At 38.1% G+C, this 22,219-nt stretch overlaps 1 protein-coding gene across 1 annotated transcript in view; it reads left to right on the forward strand.

The window, feature by feature from the left end:
- The first annotated feature begins 13,035 nt into the window (after window positions 1-13,035).
- Window positions 13,036-22,219, forward strand: part of angpt1 (angiopoietin 1) — a 70,413-nt gene continuing 61,229 nt past the window's right edge. Inside the window, exon 1 of the mRNA XM_082185908.1 lies at window positions 13,036-14,111. Coding sequence (XP_082042034.1) covers window positions 13,773-14,111 — 339 coding nt within the window. The 5' untranslated portion in view covers window positions 13,036-13,772. The remainder of the gene's footprint in view (window positions 14,112-22,219) is intronic.

Consider the following 22,219-nt stretch of genomic DNA (forward strand, 5'->3'; position numbering starts at 1 on the left):
AAAGGAACAAAGCAACATCTAACTTCTGGCGTACCTCAGGGCTCGGTGTTAGGCCCGCTTCTCTTCTCCATCTACATGTCATCACTAGTGATCTGTCATTCAGAAACATGGTTTTTCCTATCACAGAAATGCTGATGACACACAACTCTACTTCTCATTCCAGCCAGAGGATCCAATAGTAGCTGCTCACATCTCAGCTTTACTGACAGACATTTCTTGCTGGATGAAGAACCACCACCTTCAACTAAACCTTGCGAAGACAGAACTGCTCATGGTCTCAGCCAACCAAACACTTCATCACAACTTCTCCATTCAGGTAGGTTCGTCAACCATAACTCCATCCAGGACAGCCAGGAACCTCGGAGTTGTGATTGACGATCAGTTATACTTCACAGGCCACATTGCTAGAGCTGCCCGGTCCTGCAGATTTGCCTTATACAACATTAGGAGGATCAGGCCCTTCCTATCAGAGCTACACAACTCCTTATCCAAGCTCTTGTCCTCTCTCCAGACTGGACTATTGTAATGCTCTCTTGGCAGGCCTTGGCAAGACAAAGTTGAGATGTGCTTAACTTTATGCAAATTACGTTCGGGAGCAACCAATAGGAGTGTGGAGTGCATGTGATCCGTCACTCCTGTAGAGTTCAGTGGCAAGATGGAGGAAAGTTATTTTAGTGGTCAGCAACTTTCCTGTAATTTATGATATGTCTCTGTGTACATACGGTGGTTCTTGCCATGCTGACTCCGAGTCTGAATGGTTTTGTGAACACAGATAGATTGGCGCTTGTGCTTTCGCTGCAGGTAAAGCCGCAATAAGCGCAATGGCAAAGAGCACTCGCTGTTGAAATAAAGTTTGTCTGAATGTCTGAAAAAGTTTAGCTGTAAAGCAAAAATTATAGCCCATTCCAGCCCATCATGAGAGTCGAGCAGCTCTGGTTTTTAGCAGTGTTCATATTTTGGATGTGTGATGGCTGATATATGGCTAAAGTCAATAAAGCAAATTCGTAGCCTTCCAGTAAATATGTGTCGATCTGTCATGAAATGCATGTTTTGCATTAAGGTTAATGGTTTTAAGGCTCCAATGTGTTAGAATGGCCTCACAAAGAGGAGTCGCAGTCATCCGACCCCATTGTGTTTGAGCAATAAAAAGCAACACTGACGCAATGACTTATTTAATAGTTCACCATCATATTCTGAAGAGAATATGCCCCCCGATTTGGTGCTCAGAATTACCCATGGGATCAATTTCATAATCATTCGTCTCCATCAAGTTTGCAAGGGTCTATAAATGTCTACAGTAATAAGGACGACGGCTCAAGGGATGAACCGGCTCTCAACGCAGCGTTCACTGGAAAATTTATTTATTTTCCCACTGATGTTAGTCTTACCATTTGTTACGGAGATTTTACCTTTTGGCCAGAGACAAAGCATGTTTTCTTGGCTCTGATTCTGTTTTTTTCTCCTGAAGAATGCCTCGCAGTGAAATGCTGTGTAATGCAGAGCATAATGTATGGCTGCCCCTTCATTAAATGTCTTTTTGATTAACAGCTTTTGTGTTGGATTGTATTTGAAAGGTTTTCTTGGCTCTGTATCATGTGGATTTCTGGATTTCAGGGGTGAAATCTCAGCGATGTGGAGCGGGTGGCCTTGACATATAATGTTTGATATCTGAGGAACTGAAGCCAGTTTTGCACCGCCGGGCCAAACGGTAAAGAACGATTCCAAATATATTATTTTATTTATTTATATTTGGTTCGGCACTGCATGATTACACACCGTTCTCAGCCCGGTGATTCCCAGCATGGTTGGCTAACCGAGAACGGTTTGGCCTGACGGAGGAAAAGCGGCTTTAGTTTTTAATGCATTATTTATCCAGAGCCACTTATATTGTATACATTTATCAGTTCATGCATTCCTTGGAAATCAAACCCGGGACCTTGGTGTTGCAAGTGCCATGTTTCATACAGGAATCACCCTCTTATAGATTAAAGAGTTATTCTGGTGGTCACTATATTAGACAAAAACAAAAAAGTTCAATGGGGTTCCATATAGACTCTTGACTCAATTTTAAAGAGCCCTTTATGCCAAAAAGATTCTAGATATGGAGAAATGTCTTAAATGATTGTATAATACTTACATTTTTAATTAATTAGAACCTTTAACGTCCATGGAACTTTTTAATTCAGTGGTTCTCAATCCCGGTCCTGGTGTTCTGATTGACCGGGTCCCTACGCAGTGTTCACTACTCCCTACTACTTGAAGTTCACTTCACTTCAGAACAGCCAACCAATCAGAGCACAGTGTGCTTTTCAGAAGGAGGGGCTTCATAGAGACAGGAACTAAACAGGGGTGTGTTTCCCGAAAGCATCGTTAGCCAACTATGGTCACAAGTTCTGTCATTATCAGCAGTTCAACGAGTCGGTGTTTCCCGAAAACATCGTTCCAACGAATATTGGCAAAGATTCTCGCAAAGTTGTGTGTTTGGAAGGACAGATCTCGACCTGTGGTTAGAAGCAGAGTTTCTTGTTTGCATGACATGTGGACTCAATAAATCTTTATCTTGAGTCAAATAATCAAGCTGACATTCAGTACAATCTGTATCTTTTATTTAGGATACATACAAATGTCATTTATATCTTTTAGTTTGTCAAGAGATTTAAAGTGTAGTTTTTGAAGAGTGCACATGTGTGAACGAGCTCTAGTGTAAGAACGAGTCTATGATTGAATCTGGAAATAAAGCAAAATAACTGAGAAAAATTAGAAATAGTCCTCAGATTACATGTCTGTAATTTATAGCAAAACATCTAGTATTAATTAGATCTCAAACAGATTCATTAAAAGAAGTTATTACTCCAGCGTGACATCATTAACCAACGTGGATGAACAACCAATTTGCTACTATACAGTTTCGGGGAACAGTCGTGACTAGTTGATTTCTTCAACGATGTATCGTACTATGATAGTGAAGCAGCGAGTTACGCCATTGTAAGGAAAACACAACCCAGAGCGTTACTGACAGACTGGGAAGAGAGGAGCCGCAACAATGGAGAATATGAGGAGAATAATCAACATTCAAGCAGGAAAACCTGTTCTAGTAGAGCCTGAAAACAACATCAACACTTGTGAAAGGGCATATAAATACATAAATAGAGAAAATGTTCAGGTTAAAACAAGTGTAGTTTATGTTAAGTGTGTTTTTCTGTCTAATCACATGTTAATACCCGGCGTTGTCTTCTGCTGCTGGTGGGGTCAGTGGGAATTGCAATTGGCAACAAGATGCAAATGAAACAAATTCCTTTAATGCAAACTTTAGCCCTCCCGTTCTATGAATGGGGTCGATATCTGGGTGGGGTAATAATGAAACCAAAAACAAAACTATTGAATCATCTTAGTTTCCTGAAAGAATGCACAACAGAGCTTACCGTGTCAAGGACACGTCAAAATACAGAGAGACTGTGTGAAAGTGATTTGTGTGACGTTTCCAATGTTGCTTGACATTCCAGGGCATGGAGTTAAAAACAATCAGACCTTTTCATCTGGAATCAAATGAAATAATTCCTGTTCAATTAAATATCAGAGAATGATACTGCGATATGGTCATACTTCAGCCACATATTTCAGCGCAAAACACTCTGAGATCATTCCACAGAAAGCATATGTCAGTGAGCATAGAATTTGAAGACGACAAGTTGTGACATATTATCTTATTACAATCAGATTCAAGTCCCATTTGAGCTTAGCTTTAATCCACTCTTAGAAGTTCTATATAGAGTCTTAAAAGGGTTTGTCAGGCGCTTCATATATAGAGACTTTTAGGGGTTCCTATCACGGGATCATTTGTTTTTAACATATTCATAATTGTTTTTTTTTATTCATTTTTAATTTAAATTTTAAATCAGCTCGTAAACATACTTTATAACTAGTAAAAATGTAAACATGCAAGTATAATGCAATCATTTATTTTTAAATAGAACCTTTTTGACGTAAAGGGTCTCTAATATTTTGTCTAAATAGAACTTTTTTTCTAAGACTGAGATTTTGCTCTGAACTTTCCAATGAAATGGGAAGAAAAAGGAATCTAAATGCAGCATGTGACCATCGCCACATTCCCTGTTCCCACAATGCATCACGGTTTTCAGATTTTAGAAACTAAATATTTACTTTTAAATCTGATAAAGATGTAACGGAAGCTTAAGGATTTCGGAGGCCGTTTGTCTCGTCCGTGTTGAAGCTTTGACAGTCCAGGTGTTTGGGTTTGAAATGATCCTTGCTTAATGATTTTTAGAGTAGGTGAGCCTCTTAAAAGTTTGTTTTATAACGTTTAACTTGAGTGTGTTTATTGACTTTCCTCTATTTTTCATGTGGCTCCATTCATATTCTGTAGTATAATGAAAGTTTGGGCCTGTTTCAGTGAAACACAACAATATAGCTTTCAAAACCCTGCCATAATTACTACAATTTACAACAATCAAATCTGACTGAATGACTTGACCAATTATATATGTATATAAACATATATGCATTGTATACACAGTAAAAACACACACTGCCACACTGGGACCGACGATTTGTAAGTGTACACTACAGTTCAAACATTTTCAGTCTTTTTTCTTACTTCTAAAGAAATGCTTTTATTCAGCAAAGATGCATTAAATAGATCAAAAGCGACAGTAAATACATTTAAATTCCATTTCAAATAAACGATCTAAATTCATAAAAAAATCTGAAAATGTATCATGATTCTCTACAGAAAGCACCACAAGTTTTCAACACTGATAATAATCATAAATGTTTCTTGAGCATCAAATCATCATATTAGAGTGATTTGTGAAGGATCATAACATTTACATTTACATTTATTCATTTAGCTGACGCTTTTATACAAAGCGACTTACAATTGCTATATATGTCAGAGGTCGCACGCCTCTGGAGCAACTAGGGGTTAAGTGTCTTGCTCAGGGACACATTGGTGTCTCACAGTGGATTCGAACCCGGGTCTCTCACACCAAAGGCATGTGTCTTATCCATTGCGCCACCACCTCATAATGGAGTAATGATGCTGGAAATTCAGCTTTGATCACAGGAATGCATTACACTTTACTATATATTTATTTTAAATTGTAATAATATTTCTCTTTGCTATGCCTTCGCATTGAGTTCAGGAACTCTCAGTCACAGTGGTCCTCGTGATGAGAAAGGGTGTATCAGTTTGGGGTGTTTCATATTGCATGAGTAATGTGCTCTCAACAGCCACACGTGTGTGTAGATCTGATATTGAAAATGTTGTATGTAAAGTATATAAAACCATTTCAGCATGATGTCATGTGCAAGATGACAAGCAACTTTCCATGCACAGAAAATCCACCTTGACAAATGGCATCATGTTCGGAGTTGTAACCAAACCGAATGCAAACATGCAAGCCAACGTGAAATCAGTGGGTAAGAAGATAGCTGGGATTCTCCAGACGTCAAACCCGAGCTGATCCCACACATGATACGTGTCCGCTAGTGTGTTTGCAGACAAATGTGTGTCAACCTGTGATTCAGAGCCATTATGTGCTACTTTCACATCTGAGAGATCACATTACCCTGGAGGTGAAGTGGAGAAGTGACAGACCTCCATCTAACAGCAGAGTATCACACACCGGGATCTGAGCGCGCTGATTAGCGGATAATGCGTGTGATTATGGAAACCCGATGCATGGAAGCGCCTCAAACCGCAGAAACCACAGCATGTTTCCTTCATTACACCATATATATATTCTGTGACTGTGGGAAGGGAGACGGCCTGATTCGTAATGTAATGTTGGTGTTGTAGTTCAGAGGCTGGCATAAATGATCCAAACATCTTCAGTTTTGGTGCTCATGTGGGAAATGCAGGTTTGAATACTGCCTGAATCTGTTCACCTCATCTTTTACTGTCATATCTCTAGTTTTACTGTTAGTAAAAAAATCCAACATTAAAAAGGTCTTGTTTTCTGATGACCCAGACTAACCCTAACCCTAACCCTAACCCTAACCCTAAAGGGCATCAGATTAACATATTAATGCAGTTTGTAAACCAGAGCTTTAGTTGAAAACTTTAATGTAAAAATACGGTAGCAACATTTTAATTACACATTTATTAGCAATCAGCATCGCACACCTGCAGATAATAAGTGCGTGCGAGAAGACCAAATAAGTCAGGTAAAAAAAAACTAAAAAAAAACAAGGACATCACACACACTATCAATACTTGCAAACGAGTATCAAAATTTCATTAGCAACGTTTCGGTCTCATGACCTTCATCAGGGAATGTTATGTGCCTAAGGAAGATCATGAGACTTAAATTTTGAGAATTAAATTTTGATACTCGTTTGCATGTATTGATAGTGTGTGGGATGTCCTTGTTTTTTTAAATTACACATTTATGCCTTTAATCTTACAGTAATTTTACAGTGGCCAAAAGTGATGACAAAATTTCATCTTCACCCTATATTCAAATATTATTAAAAGATTTTGTAAGCATATTGTGTAATTTTGCTTGTTATATTTGTGATGATAATGCAGTGAAATTGTGTGACATGATATTTAGCTCGGTTATCAATCCAATAAAAATTATGAAAACATTCAAAAACAAGAGAGAACCAACAAAATATTTATAACTAATTATGTTGTAGTCAGTGTATGCTTTTTTTTTTCTGTCAGGTTTTTTTCTCTCCATTTTTTTGCATAGTAAAATAAAACCTGTTGCTGTAGTTTGCCTTTTTTGCAAAATAGTTTTGTCAGATAAATACCTCAACCAACTTTAGCGTTTTGTTCTTCTCACTTATTTAAAATATAAAACAAATATAAAATATTTTCCTCATATTTTTATGGTTTATTCAAACTTGTAGGGTCATTAAAAATAAATAACTCCTCGAGCCATCACTTTTGACTAATACTGTATTTTTTTTTACGTTTAGAATATTCCTAATGTACATAACTGATAAGAAACATTTCAGTGAAAAAAACAAAACAATTGTGAGACGTCACACATGGGAGTTCTGAGAATGTCAATTTACGGTTACTTTTTGTTTTTGTTTTTTACTTTCAAAAACTGCATATTTAACAGTATTTTACTGTATTTAACCGTTTTTTTGTTTGTTTGTTTGTTTGTTTGTAGCAATTTCGAAATTTTGAGGACATTTACCTGTTGCTTTTCCACTGATTAGATACATATCGAGTCCAAAATTTGTTTAAAATGTATTCAGTTTAAATGTAACCAGTTTTTAGCAGTTGGAACTAAAAAGTTTTAAATGTGTTTAAATGTAACCAGTTTTTTGCAGTTGGAACTAAAATGTTTGAAATGTGTTTAAAAAATTATTAAATTTAAATGTAACCAGTTTTTATCAGTTGGAACTAAAAAGTTTCAAATGTGTTTAAAAATGTATTAAATTTAAATGTAACCAGTTTTTCATCATTTGGAACTCGAAGATTAATGGTTTAAATTGCGACTCAAGAATGATATTATGACCTTCACCTTCTCCTAATAACTTTCCCTCAGTGGAAACTTCATCTCCGGAGGTTTGGTCCATGTTTCTCATGCAGTCCATGTCTCAGTGCGTGCGGGTTCTGTGAAGATGAAGTATGGTTCCAGATTCAGTGTAAACACTCTTATGAGGAGCAGATCCTCCCGTGGCCTGGACCGATAAGAGCCCAACATCAGCAAGCACTAGATCAGAGAGATTACGAAAGCTGAGGATCGTACATCAGCTGGGATGAGGAAGAAGATACACACGCAGCTTCTGTTCCAGCGTGTTCTGGGGAAATGTCAAGTTTTACTGCGGCAGTGAAGATGGCAATCCTATAAGCTTTCATTTGTCAGTGAACCCATATCTAGCATTTCACAACGATCACAAACTATAAAGGTAATGAGAAATAAATCCCCTGTGGCTGAAATAGTCAACGGAGAAGTCAGGTTTTAAAAGAAGGAAAGTCCATGGAGAATGGCAGCGGTGCTAAAACATAAAGATAAATCAAATCTGCTGGAAACGAAGGGTTAAGTTTTAGCTAGAGAACTACAGTGTCTCTTAAAAATCGGTTGTTTGCATTTATTTCACATTCACTTCAGAAACATTTTCATGCCATTCTAGAAAGTACATGGTTTCCGCATGTATCTCAAAATAAAGTTGGTGAATAATTATGGAATAATTTTTACAATGTAGTATGCGTAACTAATTTCTGAAAATACATTATGTATGAGTTTGTACAGTATGAAAAAGTTTGCAATTGCATATGATTTTAGGGTCCAATTCTCACTTTTATCCAACTATTAACAACCTATGCCTCAATAAACTCCTAATTACTGCTTATTAATAGTTAGTAAGGTAGTTTAGGTATTGGGCAGGATTAAGAGATCTTTTGTCATGCAGAATAAGGCATTAATTTGTGCTTTATACAGCCAATATCCTAGTAATATGCATGCTAATGAGTAACTAATAATTAATAGTGATTATTAGATTGCAATCTTTTAAAACGAAAGTGTGTACTTCTGCAACTTTCTGATGGGAGAAAGATAAATACATCAATACAGATCTGAAACTTTATTGTTAATGAGTTTCCTGATCTTTTCAGTCTGACTTTAACCATTTAATCTGCAAAAAATGTTATTTAGTTGCTTTGTGCTTTAAAAAAAAAAAAAAAAAAAATCTACATTTTTGAATCAAGATGCATTTACTTGAGAAGAAAAAATATTTATCTTAAGTTTTCTAAAAAGAAATAAGTCACTCAAAATGAAGTGAGTTTGTGCTTCAAACAAATGAGTAAGAAAAATAAACTTCATAAAGGGAAAACTAGATGATTTTTTCGGACTCGTTCTTGTTTTAATCACAAACTCGCTTCATTTTGATGTTTTTTTCAGTCATGCTGCTTCTCAAGTAAATGTTTCTCGATTTAAGAATGTTTAGATATTTGTACTGGAAAACAAGACAAAAGTACTAAGCAAGAAACTATTGTTTTCCATTGTATATGACACGTGTCAGCTTGGATTGTGTTATGAATGTCACAGTGGGTTGCACGCTTCACTGTTGATGAAGAATGAAAGGCATGCTTATGCTTATGCTTATGCTTATGCTTATGAAAATGAAAATGCGACTGAGAAAAAAAATGTCTGACATGATTCCATTAATAAAGTACTGTAATGCCAAACGATCGTCCGTCCAGTAATAATGCTGCAGTTGTTTGATCTGCACATCTGCACACTGTAATCAGTGCCATAAACACTGATGTGCTGGACAGCGTTTGATTGACAGGTACAAGAGCGCACATTCCCTAAACTTGACATGAACTTCGGCAGACAGAGGGTTGCTTTGACAATCCCAGACCTCCGTCTGATCCGTTGGTTTTGCCCAAGAGATCCGACCGGAGACGAGCAGGAGTTTGAGTCTAATAACTGCTGATGTCATTCATTCAGATCATGACATCATCATGTGCCACAACCAGCTGTCAATCAAACCGTGTGTCCTGAAGAATTAGACTGAGGTGCGAGAAAGCAGACTAAACATGTCTTTCTCTTCTCTACGATAAACTCTTTCCCTCTCCTGTCTTTTCTTTTATTCTTTTTGTAGTTCGTTTCTCTCCACTCTACAAAAAATGCTTTTCTTACTTAGTATTCTTGTCTTGTTTCCAGTCCAAATATCTAAAAATTCTTAAAACAAGATGCATTTACTAGATGCCATAAGATATTATGTCTTGTTTTCTGGGGAAATAAATCAATATTAAGTGAGTTGTTGCTCAAACAAGCAATCTGCCAATGGGGTCAGAGGAATGATCTGGTTTCTGTTTGAATTAAGATCATTTCTCTCATTGGCAGATCATTTTACTCGTTTTAAGCAACAACTCATTTCATTTTGATTTATTTCCCCAGAAAACAAGACATAATATCTTATGGCATCTAGTAAATGCATCTTGTTTTAAGTATTTTTAGATATTTGGACTGGAAACAAGACAAGAATACTAAGTAAGAAAAGCATGTTTTGCATTTTAAACACTCAGAGCCACTTGTGCATCTTTGATCACCACTGGATTTGTGAAGTACGATGGTTAGAAAACATTCAGAATGTGCAGCCGCCGTTGAAATTCCTCTTTCTATTGTGAGTGTTGATCTCGATGAATGAGACGTGGAGAGGCTTTAGTGCGAGTGTGTTTTCCCCCTCTCTGTTGAACTGGGTTGTGGACGGGTTGAACTGGTCCATTGAAGACGGAAGAATGCGTCTGTGTGACACATCAGTGTTTGGTAATGATCCAGTGAAATGGATGAATAAGTCCTGGCATCAGTTCAGCTCCGTCACCGCCAGAAAAGCCCCTGTGAGTAAATGTTTAGCCGGAGTCTGGCCGCAGGAGAGCCGTGGAGACGAGCGAGAGCTCCACACGTTCACCTTCTCAGTGTTATCTGTGGCGTTCTCTGTGTCGGCTTCTCTAAGCCTTCGTGTTGGAGTCGTCTGCAGGATACTGAATATATATATTACTGTAAAAACTGCTACAGTTGCATTGTTTTATGATTAAGCACTTGTTTATTTATTTGAACACAGATGACATCTATCTATCTATCTATCTATCTATCTATCTATCTATCTATCTATCTATCTATCTATCTATCTATCTATCTGTCTGTCTGTCTGTCTATCTATCTATCTATCTATCTATCTATCTATTGTTCTATCTCTCGTTCTATCTTTCCATCCATCCATCCATCCATCCATCCATCCATCCATCCATCCATCCATCCATCCATCCATCCATCCATCCATCTGTCTATCCTTCTACACATTTAATCATCCTTTATCATTTAAAAATCTTCAGTGTGCAATAAAGGCTTGAACAATCCCAGCGAACACGGAACGTTCTGGAAAGGTTTTCTCAAAGTTGTGAACACACACATTCCTACAGTACAACGTTAATAGAACGTTTGTTTTAAAAATCTGGTCTTTAATCCTGTCCTCATAACGTTTCCAACGTTAGTCTAACGTTTTTTTTAACATAACTACTTGTTTCGGAATGTTCAGAGAACAAGTAACGCTCAAAGAATGTTTGAAGAACGATGAAATGGAATCATTTGTGTGTGAAGAAAGAACGTTTTCAGAACTTAAAGAGAACGTTTTAGAACCTACTTTAGTAAGTTGGGATATGATATATCTTGTGGAGTGTGCTGAGAACATTAGGAGTGTAAGCGGTTAACTCCGGCATCATGAATACAGTGTTTGTTTTCTCGCAGCGTGTTCTATGTTTACATTCCCGCCAAGACTTTGGTGTGTAGATTACACAAACCAATTATGACGGTGTATATATGCACGGTTTGTGCATTTCCCGGAAACTTGAGTAAACGGCGGATCATAGTGTTCATCATGCTGGTCTTTGAAGTCTTGACCTGCTTCACTGTAAACATGATTCAGTGGGAAACTAAAGCTGGAGTTCTTCTTCATCAGTGCTTCATTTTAGACAATCAAACGGTACGTTTATCGATATTTCCATGAATGTCATATAGCCGACGATTATAACACTATTATATAATGATTATATATTAATACGTTTGAAAATAATTGACTAAGGATGCATATTACTTACTTTTTCATCATATTTGGCCTTGTTTTTCTCTGCTGTCTGCGACCCATTTTTAGGCCACCAGATAAAAATAGTTCTAAATTTACTATATTTGATCATTTTTTTAACAGTTATCATTCTAATCTGAAATTCATTTATTTAGCTGCTTATATGGTTCTGAAACAGACGCTATAGTTTAGATACGGGGGTGTGGCGTCAGATTTCAGAGAAATGTTTACTCATGCTTTTTAAGTTAAGACGACTCAGTGTTATTCTGGGCTCGTTATCTCGGGGCGCCTGCAACCGCGAGGAAGAGGAGGAGGAGGAGGATTACTGAGTCATTGTCTCATACTCAGTGTAGTAAAGAGCGTTCAGTCTTCATCTGCCAGCTAGGTTGCCATAGTAGGGGGTGAGGGGCTTTAATTGGAACTTGACCTTTGACCTCCTGTCTCCAAGCACAGTATCCTGCCAACTGTTGGCTTGCGGTTTGAGAGCAGCTCTTTGTGTTTATCTCACAATAGTTGGTTGGAGTATGAATGGGGAAAGCTGATCCAGGGTCAGTATGAACGACGGCTGCTCCGCTTCTCCTCTGATGATGAAGCTCCTCCGTCAGGACAGTTCTGGACTCAGTTCTGGACTCAGTTCTGGAAGACTCAGTTCTGGACTCGGTTCTGGACTCAGTTCTGGAAGACTCAGTTCTGGAAGACTCAGTTCTGGACTCAGTTCTGGAAGACTCAGTTCTGGACTCGGTTCTGGACTCAGTTCTGGAAGACTCAGTTCTGGACTCAGTTCTGGAAGACTCAGTTCTGGACTCAGTTCTGGAAGACTCAGTTCTGGACTCAGTTCTGGAAGACTCAGTTCTGGACTCAGTTTGTTTTTATGGAAACAAGAATTTGATGCTGTGAAATACAGGCTTGTGTTTCTGATTGGAGCAGAGTTTCACAATGTCACATTCCATGTGTTGATCTATCTATCTATCTATCTATCTATCTATCTATCTATCTATCCATCCATCCATCCATCCATCCATCCATCCATCCATCCATCCATCCATCCATCCATCCATCCATCCATCCATCCATCCATCCATCCATCCATCCATCCATCCATCCATCCATCCATCCATCCATCCATCCATCCATCCATCCATCCATCCATCCATCCATCCATCCATCCATCCATCCATCCATCCAATCCATCCATCCAAAATGTTCACGCTACACTTTCTATATAAAACAATCCATGTTACCTCACTACTATATTCCACATCTTTTGAAGCGACATCTTCGCTTTATATGAGTTCAGAATGAAAACTTTTCAGAATGAGTGTTTAATCTCTGAAAATACTTTGACAGCTATGGTCATAATTCACTTTTATTTAAAGGCAATGGACATTTCTGCTAAACTTCTCTTTTTGAGTTTTATGGGAAGAAAAAATATATATACTATGGAAAACATGAGAATACATAAATGATAACAATTCCATGTGAAAGTATCCCTTTAATACAACCAAATCTATTGTGAAAATATAGTGTAAAAGTTGATCTGCTGTCCACTAAATGTGTGTGTGTGTGTGTGTGTCTGTGTGTGTGCATGCGTGCGTGTGTGTCTGTGTCTGTGTGTGTGCGTGTGTGTGTGTGTGTGTGTGTGTGTGTTACAGGAGGCAGGGCTACTACACAAACACAGGGTCAGAACGCTTGTAAAACGATCCTCAAGCACTGAGAACATCCTCTTCGCTGGGGTCCCGCTACGCTTCACTTTCCTTTTCTCTCTCTCTCTCTCTCTCTCTCTCTCTCTCTCTCTCTCTCTCTCTCTCTCTCTCTCTCTCTCACACACACACACGTACACGCACACATTCCTCTCCAGTCACTGCGAGGGGCCGGCGCAGAGCATGCTAGAAACCCAGAGCAAAGTCATTGAGTCGCACGGTCACACACACAGAGCAAACACAGAGAGAGCGCCAGGGGAGGTCTGACAACTCCAGACCACATCTTCATGTGTTCTTCATGACTGCGTTTCACACACAGTTTCTCAAAGCTTCAGTTTTCCCCAAGAACGGTGACTATTAGAGTGTTTTGAGCAGGTGACCGGATCAATAATGACCTCCAGGCGCCGGTCCAGAGACGTGAACATCTCTCCTCGCACTGACTCCACCTGACTCCGGACTAAAGCACCCGAGCGAACCCTTGAACACACTCCTCCAGCTCCGGCCATGTGGTGTGTGTGGCAGTGTGTGTGTCTGGCAGCGCTGCTGGCTCTCTCAGACTGTGCAGGAGCCGATCAGAGACGAGGAGCAGAGGAAGGACTCAGAAGCTCCACGGGGAAAAGCAACAGCAGTCGGAAACACCACCGGATCCAACACGGACAGTGCAGTTACACCTTCATCCTCCCGGAGAACGACGCGGGAGCTTGTCGAGAGTTTAAAACGGGAACGCCGTACAACGCCAACGCTCTCCAGCGAGACGCTCCTCAAGCCGAAGACGAGTTCTCCAGCCAGAAGATCCAGCAGCTGGAGCACGTCATGGAGAACTACACACAGTGGCTGCAGAAGGTGAGGGATCGGCATCTGTGCCCACTATTAAACTCTGGTGTTCATGGAGAGGAGAGAGGAGTGTGTTAATACAGTGTTTTTAAAGAGTAGAGCTCGGTGTGTGAAGACTCAGAGTTTGGATGTGCGAGTCAGAACTAAAGATAAAGTCTAAAGCAGCGGTGAGACGATTACAGGCACAGCTCACAGATATTCTTTGCTTACATTTTTACTATTATTGAAGAAAAATATAATAAAATGGTATGTTTTTACATGTTAACCATCAAGATTGATTACATTTTAGATAGCACTTTTAAATATAGATTCCATCTATCGCTCTGTCTATCGCTCTATCTATCTATCTATCTATCTATCTATCTATCGTTCTATCTATCTATCTATCGTTCTGTCTATCGTTCTCTCGTTCTGTCTATCGTTCTATCGTTCTGTGTATCTATCTATCTATCTATCTATCTATCTATCTATCTATCTATCTATCTATCTATCGTTCTATCTTTCTTTCTATCGTTCTCTCTTTCTGTCTATCGTTCAGTCTATCGTTCTCTCGTTCTGTCTATCGTTCTATCGTTCTGTCTATCGTTCAGTCTATCGTTCTCTCGTTCTGTCTATCGTTCTGTGTATCCGTCAGAAGTGTTTACGAGTGTAAATCCGACATGGATCAGCGCTTCTTCCTGACGCTCAGCACTTCGGCCGCTCGATCGTCGTCTAGAATTGTTTAGACAACAGTGAGACGTCTCAGATGTTTTCTCTGCGCTGCGCTCTTGGCCGATGTTCAGATGGCAGATTGTAAGGACGAGTTTTATGGTCACTGCACTGCGGGTTTTGCAACAAGGCAGAGAACGAGCTTTTACAATAACAGACCCGTCTTATTAAAAGCCTTACGCTGGGCACTTTAGCTGTCAGAAGCTGATTTACATCAACACCATCGCTGTGCTCGGGAGCGTCCCGCTCCACCGGCGTCTGGCGGCTCTCACAGATGTTCAGATTTTCAGGTGGACTCCACACGTCGAGCTGTCAGTCACACAGATGGTAGTCGATGCGCTGTCTCTTTAATGACCGGAAGTCAGCCGGAAGTCAGCCGGACCCCCGGGAGCGTTTGAAGGAAGAGCGAGGAGGATCTATAGTCATGGGCTAAACTGTAACTTTAACTTTAGCTGTCCTGCCAGAGAACAGAACACTGTCTAAAGCTTTCTAAGAGCGTCAGCTTGTTCAACACTCCGTAACACATGATTGAGAGGGTTTTGCTTTTGTTTTTCATAACCTTGAAGCAAATTTTATTTTAATGGGAACAAAAATATTTGTGCATACACTAAATGACTAATGACTATATTTGATTAAAACATAATGAGTACTTTTTGTAAACAAACACGTATTCATGACTTCAGTGAGCTCATTGTTTCTGCCTTAAATTATTACATTGTTTAAATTAATACATTTTTAGCTAACTGTGATTTGTATACTGTATGTACATTTCTGAAATACATAACTTAGAGAGTTACGTCTGATAACAGATCACTGTAAATTGTAATACAAATAAATGAATTGAATTCAATAATAATAATAATATTAATAATGGCAACACTTTACAATAAGGTTCATTAGTTAACATGAACTAAGAATGAACAATACTTCTTTAGCATTTATTCATCTTAGTTCATATTAATTTCAACATTTACTTATACATTATTAAAATCAAAGGTTGTATTTGTGAACATAAGGTGAACTAACATGAACAAACAATGAACAGCTGGATTTTTATTAACTAACATTAACAAATATTAATAAATACTGTAACAAATGTATTGCTCATTGTTAGTTCATGTTAGTTAATACATTAACTAATGTTAACTAATTAACTTTATTGTAAAGTGTTACCATGGTAATAATAGTAATAATAATATTTATTAAATGTCCAAAAATCTGAGACCAAACTAATGTGTTATTACATTTATTAAAATAAATATGTAAATGATTAAAAACAAAAACGATAAAATTAAACCTTTTTTATCATTAGTTCTCTCAGACATTTGGACCTCACTTGTAGATGTATTTATTTATTTTAAAATAGTGTAATTTGTTTAGATAGCTGCATGCATTTGTGTAGTAATTTTATACATTCCTGTATAATTGATAAAACGCTGATGATAATTTAAATTACTACCTTATTTGATTTTTATTTCGCTATAATTATAATTATAGTTCAATTATAATGGGTTGACTAGACCGGCCAGTCAACAAATTATTAATGATAATTGCTTCTAAAGCAGAAACACCGACAGAAACAAGCAAACGTTTCTTGGCATTGCAAACTAATCTAACATTGTCTTCGTCAGTTTCATTAGACAAACAAACTATATCTAAAACACACTCATATTTATTAATATTGGGAACTTGCGAGTTTCTGAGATTAGAATTCATCTGGTTATTTTCATAAAACAAACCGCACTTTTAAATTATGATGGATTAAAAGAAGGGTGTGTATGTACAGTATATATACAGTACAGTATATATATATATTCAGTGTAACCTGTTTTATGCTCTGCTCGTTGTTGTTGAATTAACGTGATGACTCAAGGTTATGTAATGATAGATTGGGTGGCCCAGTCCTTTTTAAAACAATAATCTAGCATGATGTTTTCAAGCAGAAGTTATGGCTGCAACATGAACGGAATCATAATTGATCTAAAGCGTTCCTTCCAAACGATCGAATCCCACGTGCTTTTCTCAGCATTTCCATTCTCTTCTTCCTTTTGCAGCGCCGTCCAACTTAATTATGCTGATGGATGTAAAACAGCCACAGATTAGTATTTCCAGACACTTATATGAATACGAAATCTCTTTTGGCTGCATTTCAGCTGAAATAATATTATGCTGCAATGGTTAAAAAACAAAAGCATGAAAGCAAGAAAAATAAAAAGCCTTTTTTTTTTTTTTACCAGGACATGCACATGCTATCAAAAGACGTACTTGAACATTTGAGTGTGTCAGAGTTCATAAGAAAGCCGTTTGGCAGTTCATACAGTCTGAATTCTACACCAGTGAGTAACTGGCTTATCATAAAATATAGTGGAAGGAGTATAAGCACATCTGCTAACATTAGTAAAGCCACTTTTCCTCCTCACTGATGTACTTTAAGCTGGAAAAAACATAGCGTCGATTAGACGATGTTAATAGATCATGGCAGGGAGAAGCTGTCTTGTTCGGTAGCTCTACTTAAGTCACATTGAAATATAACAGGACGGGTATAGAAGAAGAAAAGCAACACTTTACAATAAGGTTCATTAGTTAACATTATTTAACTACATAGTTAACATGAACTAAGAATGAACAATACTTCTACAGCATTTATTAATCTTGGATTTTTCATGCATCTGTCAATTTTGAGATTATGGGCTTTTTGGCTTCTCATAAAGTGTTTTTTCAGACTAGTGGACAGAAAACATCCAAAATACACTTTTAACTGTATCTTTTAGAGCACTTTATCTATGTGCATCTGTAGATTTATATCTTTAAAGGGCAGTTTCTCTAAAGGAGTTTTTCCTCCTACATTGAGCCAGAAATCTCTTACACACACCAAACTTTACAGTTTTATTCTCATCTATATTATGAAGGTTTTTACAGAGGGGTTTGTTCATATATAATTTTCCTGATTTTATACAACATTTTATTCCTAAAAAAAAAAAATGGCGAAAATTCGACTTTTGTTCTATAAATGTATGCAAATTAGACAACACCTCATTTGCATATTTAAATATAACATTTCAGGAAATTTGTAATACAATTTTTTTTTTGCTTTTATAAATGCAATCAATCAACTGGTGAAGTATGGTGATATTTATTAGATTTTTTTTTTACTCTATTCACCTGGAGTGTCTCGCCTTAATACATTAACTAATGCTAACAAATGAAACCTGATTGTAAAGTGTCACCGAAAAGCGTGCTCTAGTGGAGTGAGGTGCAGTTCTCCTTCAGGATAATTGTGCTGGAGGAACATGAGGATGCATTTAACATATTTCATCAGACAGAAGATGAAGTGTCTTCGCTGGTCTATCCGTCTTCATCCAGCGAGCCGTGACTGAGGAGTGATCCTGGATCGCGCTCGAGCCTCAGCTGATGAAAGACTGCAGATAGTGAGTGTTGCTGAGGTGTGGAGGGTCTGTGTGGGGTCGATCATACGTTTACTGAGGAATTCATCTGGGACGGGGGAAGAGCGTATCCCGATAACATTCCTGTCCAGTCAAAGGTGGCTTCTGTTTGTCCAGGGATTATCCCAGAAGCAGGCACGGATACTGTTGTGGATTGACTGTGATCTTTAATCATTTGTTACAGGAAACTAGCCTCTTGTGGACGTTGCTAGCTAATCTCAAATACTTAAACTATCAGGGGTATCATGAAGGGATGCTTTTACATTTGAGAGAATGGTATTATCCAGTTCCTTGGATATCTAATCATTTCTCATCCTCATGTCATTCCCAATCCCGTAGGACTTTCCTTCTTCTGTGAAACACAATCTTCTGGCTGTTCTTCTTCATATAATCAAAGTCAAAGGACTTTGCATTGAAAGAAATTAATACTTTTATTTAAGTTGATCAGGAAAGACATTTATAAGGACCAAATCAGTGTCAGTGTTTCGAAACTTCCTGAAACGCCTCCATTGTAGTCTTGAGTTTCTTCCGGGAACGAACACGTCACAATATTCCTCATTTAAATAATTAATGCGCAGAATAAAGGGGCGGGGCCTGGTTGAGTTAGTTAGTAGTGTGTTAAACTGGCGGTTATGGTAAGGGGCGGGACATTTCCCAAACACACTCGAAGCGCTCGACCAATCACAACACACTGCTCCAGCCGACCAATCAGAGCACAGTGTGCTTTTCAGAAGGAGGGGCTTCATAGAGACAGAAACTAAACAGAGCGTTACTGACAGACTGGGAAGAGAGGAGAATATGAGGAGAATAATCAACATTACAGCAGGAAAACCTGTTCTAGTAGACTTTGAAAAGGGCATAAATGGCCTATTTAGAGGAATTCAGTCTGTCAGTAGGGCTCGAGGTTCGTTTTGGAAAAAGCTCAAGCTTCTGTCATGTCACATGTGTGAGTCGTCAGGGGACTGGAAGTGATGGATCTTCACACTCCGTGTTCAAAGAGAACTTTTTCCGAGCTCATGTTTCTGAGGATAGTGCGTCTTGCCAAGCACTTTAGATTTAGAAGCACACATTCGAACCCAGGCCCTGTGAAATTCACCATTGTTCTGCTCGACCCTCGACTCGAGTAAAGCGGAGAGGTTAATCCCGACGCTCGAGAGGGTTTCCGTCACTGATGGTATTCATGAAGACTGAACCCTCACTCGGCCACACAGCGTGTGTATGAAGCCCAAGCAGGGCTGAGCTATTTTAAGGGTGACTTCCTTTGTATCAGAGTTTGTTTTACTGATAGAGGCAGCCAAAAGCAACAAGCTGGATGAACGTTCATTTAACTGACCAAAAAGCTCTTCCTTCCTGTTTCATAGCTTTTACACGCAACCGTGCCACATTTATCTGAGCACCACAGAGAGACGTCACTGCTTCAGTTTTAAAGAAGTCATATTAGACACATTTTTAAAGTGTTGATGTTGTTTTCAGTCTCTACTAGAACAGGTTTTCCTGCTTGAATGTTGATTATTTTCCTCATATTCTCCATTGTTGCGGCTCCTCTCTTCCCAGTCTGTCAGTAACGCTCTGTTTACTTCCTGTCTCTATGAAGCCCCTCCTTCTGAAAAGCACACTGTGCTCTGATTGGTCGGCTGGAGCAGTCTGTTGTGATTGGTCGAGCGCTTCGAGTGTGTTTGGGAAATGTCCCGCCCCTTCCCATAACCGCCAGTTTAACACACTACTAACTAACTCAACCAGGCCCCGCCCCTTTATTCTGCGTATTAATTATTATAATGAGGAATATTGTGACGTGTTCGTTCCCGGAAGAAACTCAAGACTACAATGGAGGCGTTTCAGGAGTTCAGAAACACTGACACTGATATAGAGAAGAACTGGAGCTTTTTCATCCTCAAACAGGAACATTACACACTAAAGTCCTCTTTAATACCTGTGAGAGGTCAAACCACAAGTGAACACCTTAAAAAAAAAAAAAAAATTTATTTATAAAAAAATATAAAAAAATAATTGAGTCTGTCTTGATGATCCATGCTATTTTTGAAGCAATTTTCCCCAAGCTGTATTTCATCTGGGTCAATAAGCTCCCTCTGCCATGTCTGTTTGATAAAGAGCAGAGAAACTTCCTGAAATCTACACCCCGAAACTCAAACCAATACGCCACTTAACGTCTTCCTAATTTTGTAAACTCTCTCCCGGCTCACTGTAGGCAGCCTAATGTATTTATGCGCTCAGATTTCAGTCTGTGACTTTAATAAATTGTCCTCCTGTGCAGCTCGCTTCAGGATTAATGTGAATTTAATTGTCATTGTATTTACGTTAGGTGTTTCGGGCTTTTGGGGGGGAAATTCCTCAGGCTAAAAGTGAATGTGTGCTGAATAAAAATGAGAATATTTAGTTGTATCTTTTGGCATTTGTGTTGCCCTGGAGTATTTCCTTTGGAAAACGCTGTTACTGTTGGCATTAAAAAATATCACTTTAAATTTTTTAATTAAAATATAACTTTTGTTCAATTTGTTTTGAACCAGAAATAGACATGGACATCTTTCAAACCTGAGCTTTTTCTTTTCTCCGTACTCTGAGATTTTCTTCTTTTTAACTGTGTATGATTAACCTTGGGTCTTTTCAGTATTTGACATCGAACGTAATAACATTTAGAAATGCAAGTGTGTGATTTCAGAAATCATGAGATGTTTGTCCATTTTCCTGTTAGGTTTGGCTCCTCATTCATTTTAGAAATGCAATTCAACAGTTTTAATAATTGAAAACGTTCTAAATGTAGCATAATATCTTAAATACACATTGATACAAAGTTTACTGTATATTTCCTTTCCTATTTTATCCACTCGTTCGTTATAATCAGAACCTTCTGACACTAATAAACCCAAGAGAGAAGTCTTCTCCGGTCCCTGTTAGCCAATATTTCAGCTTTAATAGTGTTTAAATACATCAGCTTTTCCATGAAATCAAATCAAAGCATCAGATTTGTGGATGAAAGAGTGCTATGGATGACTCTTGTGCCGAACTGCAAAACTGTTGAATAAAGAGAGGGAGATAAGTAATGAGCGTTAATGTTGCCCTCCCTGTGGGAAAGCACAGAGGACAGAGTCGAGAGAGAACGGGAAATCAAAAATGTGTGTGTGTGTGTGTGTGTGTGTGTGAAGCAGAGTATTTGGATGAGTTATATTTTCTCTTATCATTCTCACATGAAGGTTTTTGTAACACTTGTGCTGTATCCGAGCCACAGGTCTTGCCTCTCTCTGCCAGAACTCGAGGAGTAGTTTGTTTTATCAGGGGTTTTTTCACTGATATTTTTTAATGATCTCCAATCTTGACGCCAATCTTGCATTATGTTCTCCATTAAAACAATATATTGGTCTGCAAGCTTAGCCGAGGTCTTCAACTGGTCTTAAACTGTCAGATAGTTTATAGTTGTTTTCAAACCTCAAAGAGACACTTCATCTATCAATTCTGTTCTTAGTTTAATCAAATTTTCTGTTCAAGTCATAAAAAAAAAAAAATCTTGCATACAGTAGTTGAATTTTGTATAACTTAAGTTGAAATTCGTTACATTATTAAAAACATAATAAAAACACAAGCACACATGACCATATTGATTTTTTTTTTTTACATTCTAAACCTGTATGGCTTTCTTCTGTGAAACACAAAAGGAGAATTGAACTTTTCATGCCCATGGAAAAATAAACTTTGAAACAGTATTTGTGGTCCATATGACTTTTTTGGATTATTTTGAAATCACACCAAATTATTGTGTTAGAAACACACTGCGATTTAATCTATTTGCCAATAAGCTTGCCGTCCAGTGAGCTGTTAACATGACTGAATCATTTATTCAGAGCTGAACTCTTAAATTGTTGAAAAATGTTCATAAAGGAATCATTCAGATTGGTTTTGTGAACTGAATCAACTGATTCATTGAAAAGAACAGACTCAAAAAGGATCAGTTCA

The sequence above is a fragment of the Leuciscus leuciscus genome (genome assembly GCF_965113295.1).
Source record: "Leuciscus leuciscus genome assembly, chromosome: 12".
Lineage (NCBI taxonomy): Eukaryota > Metazoa > Chordata > Actinopteri > Cypriniformes > Leuciscidae > Leuciscus > Leuciscus leuciscus.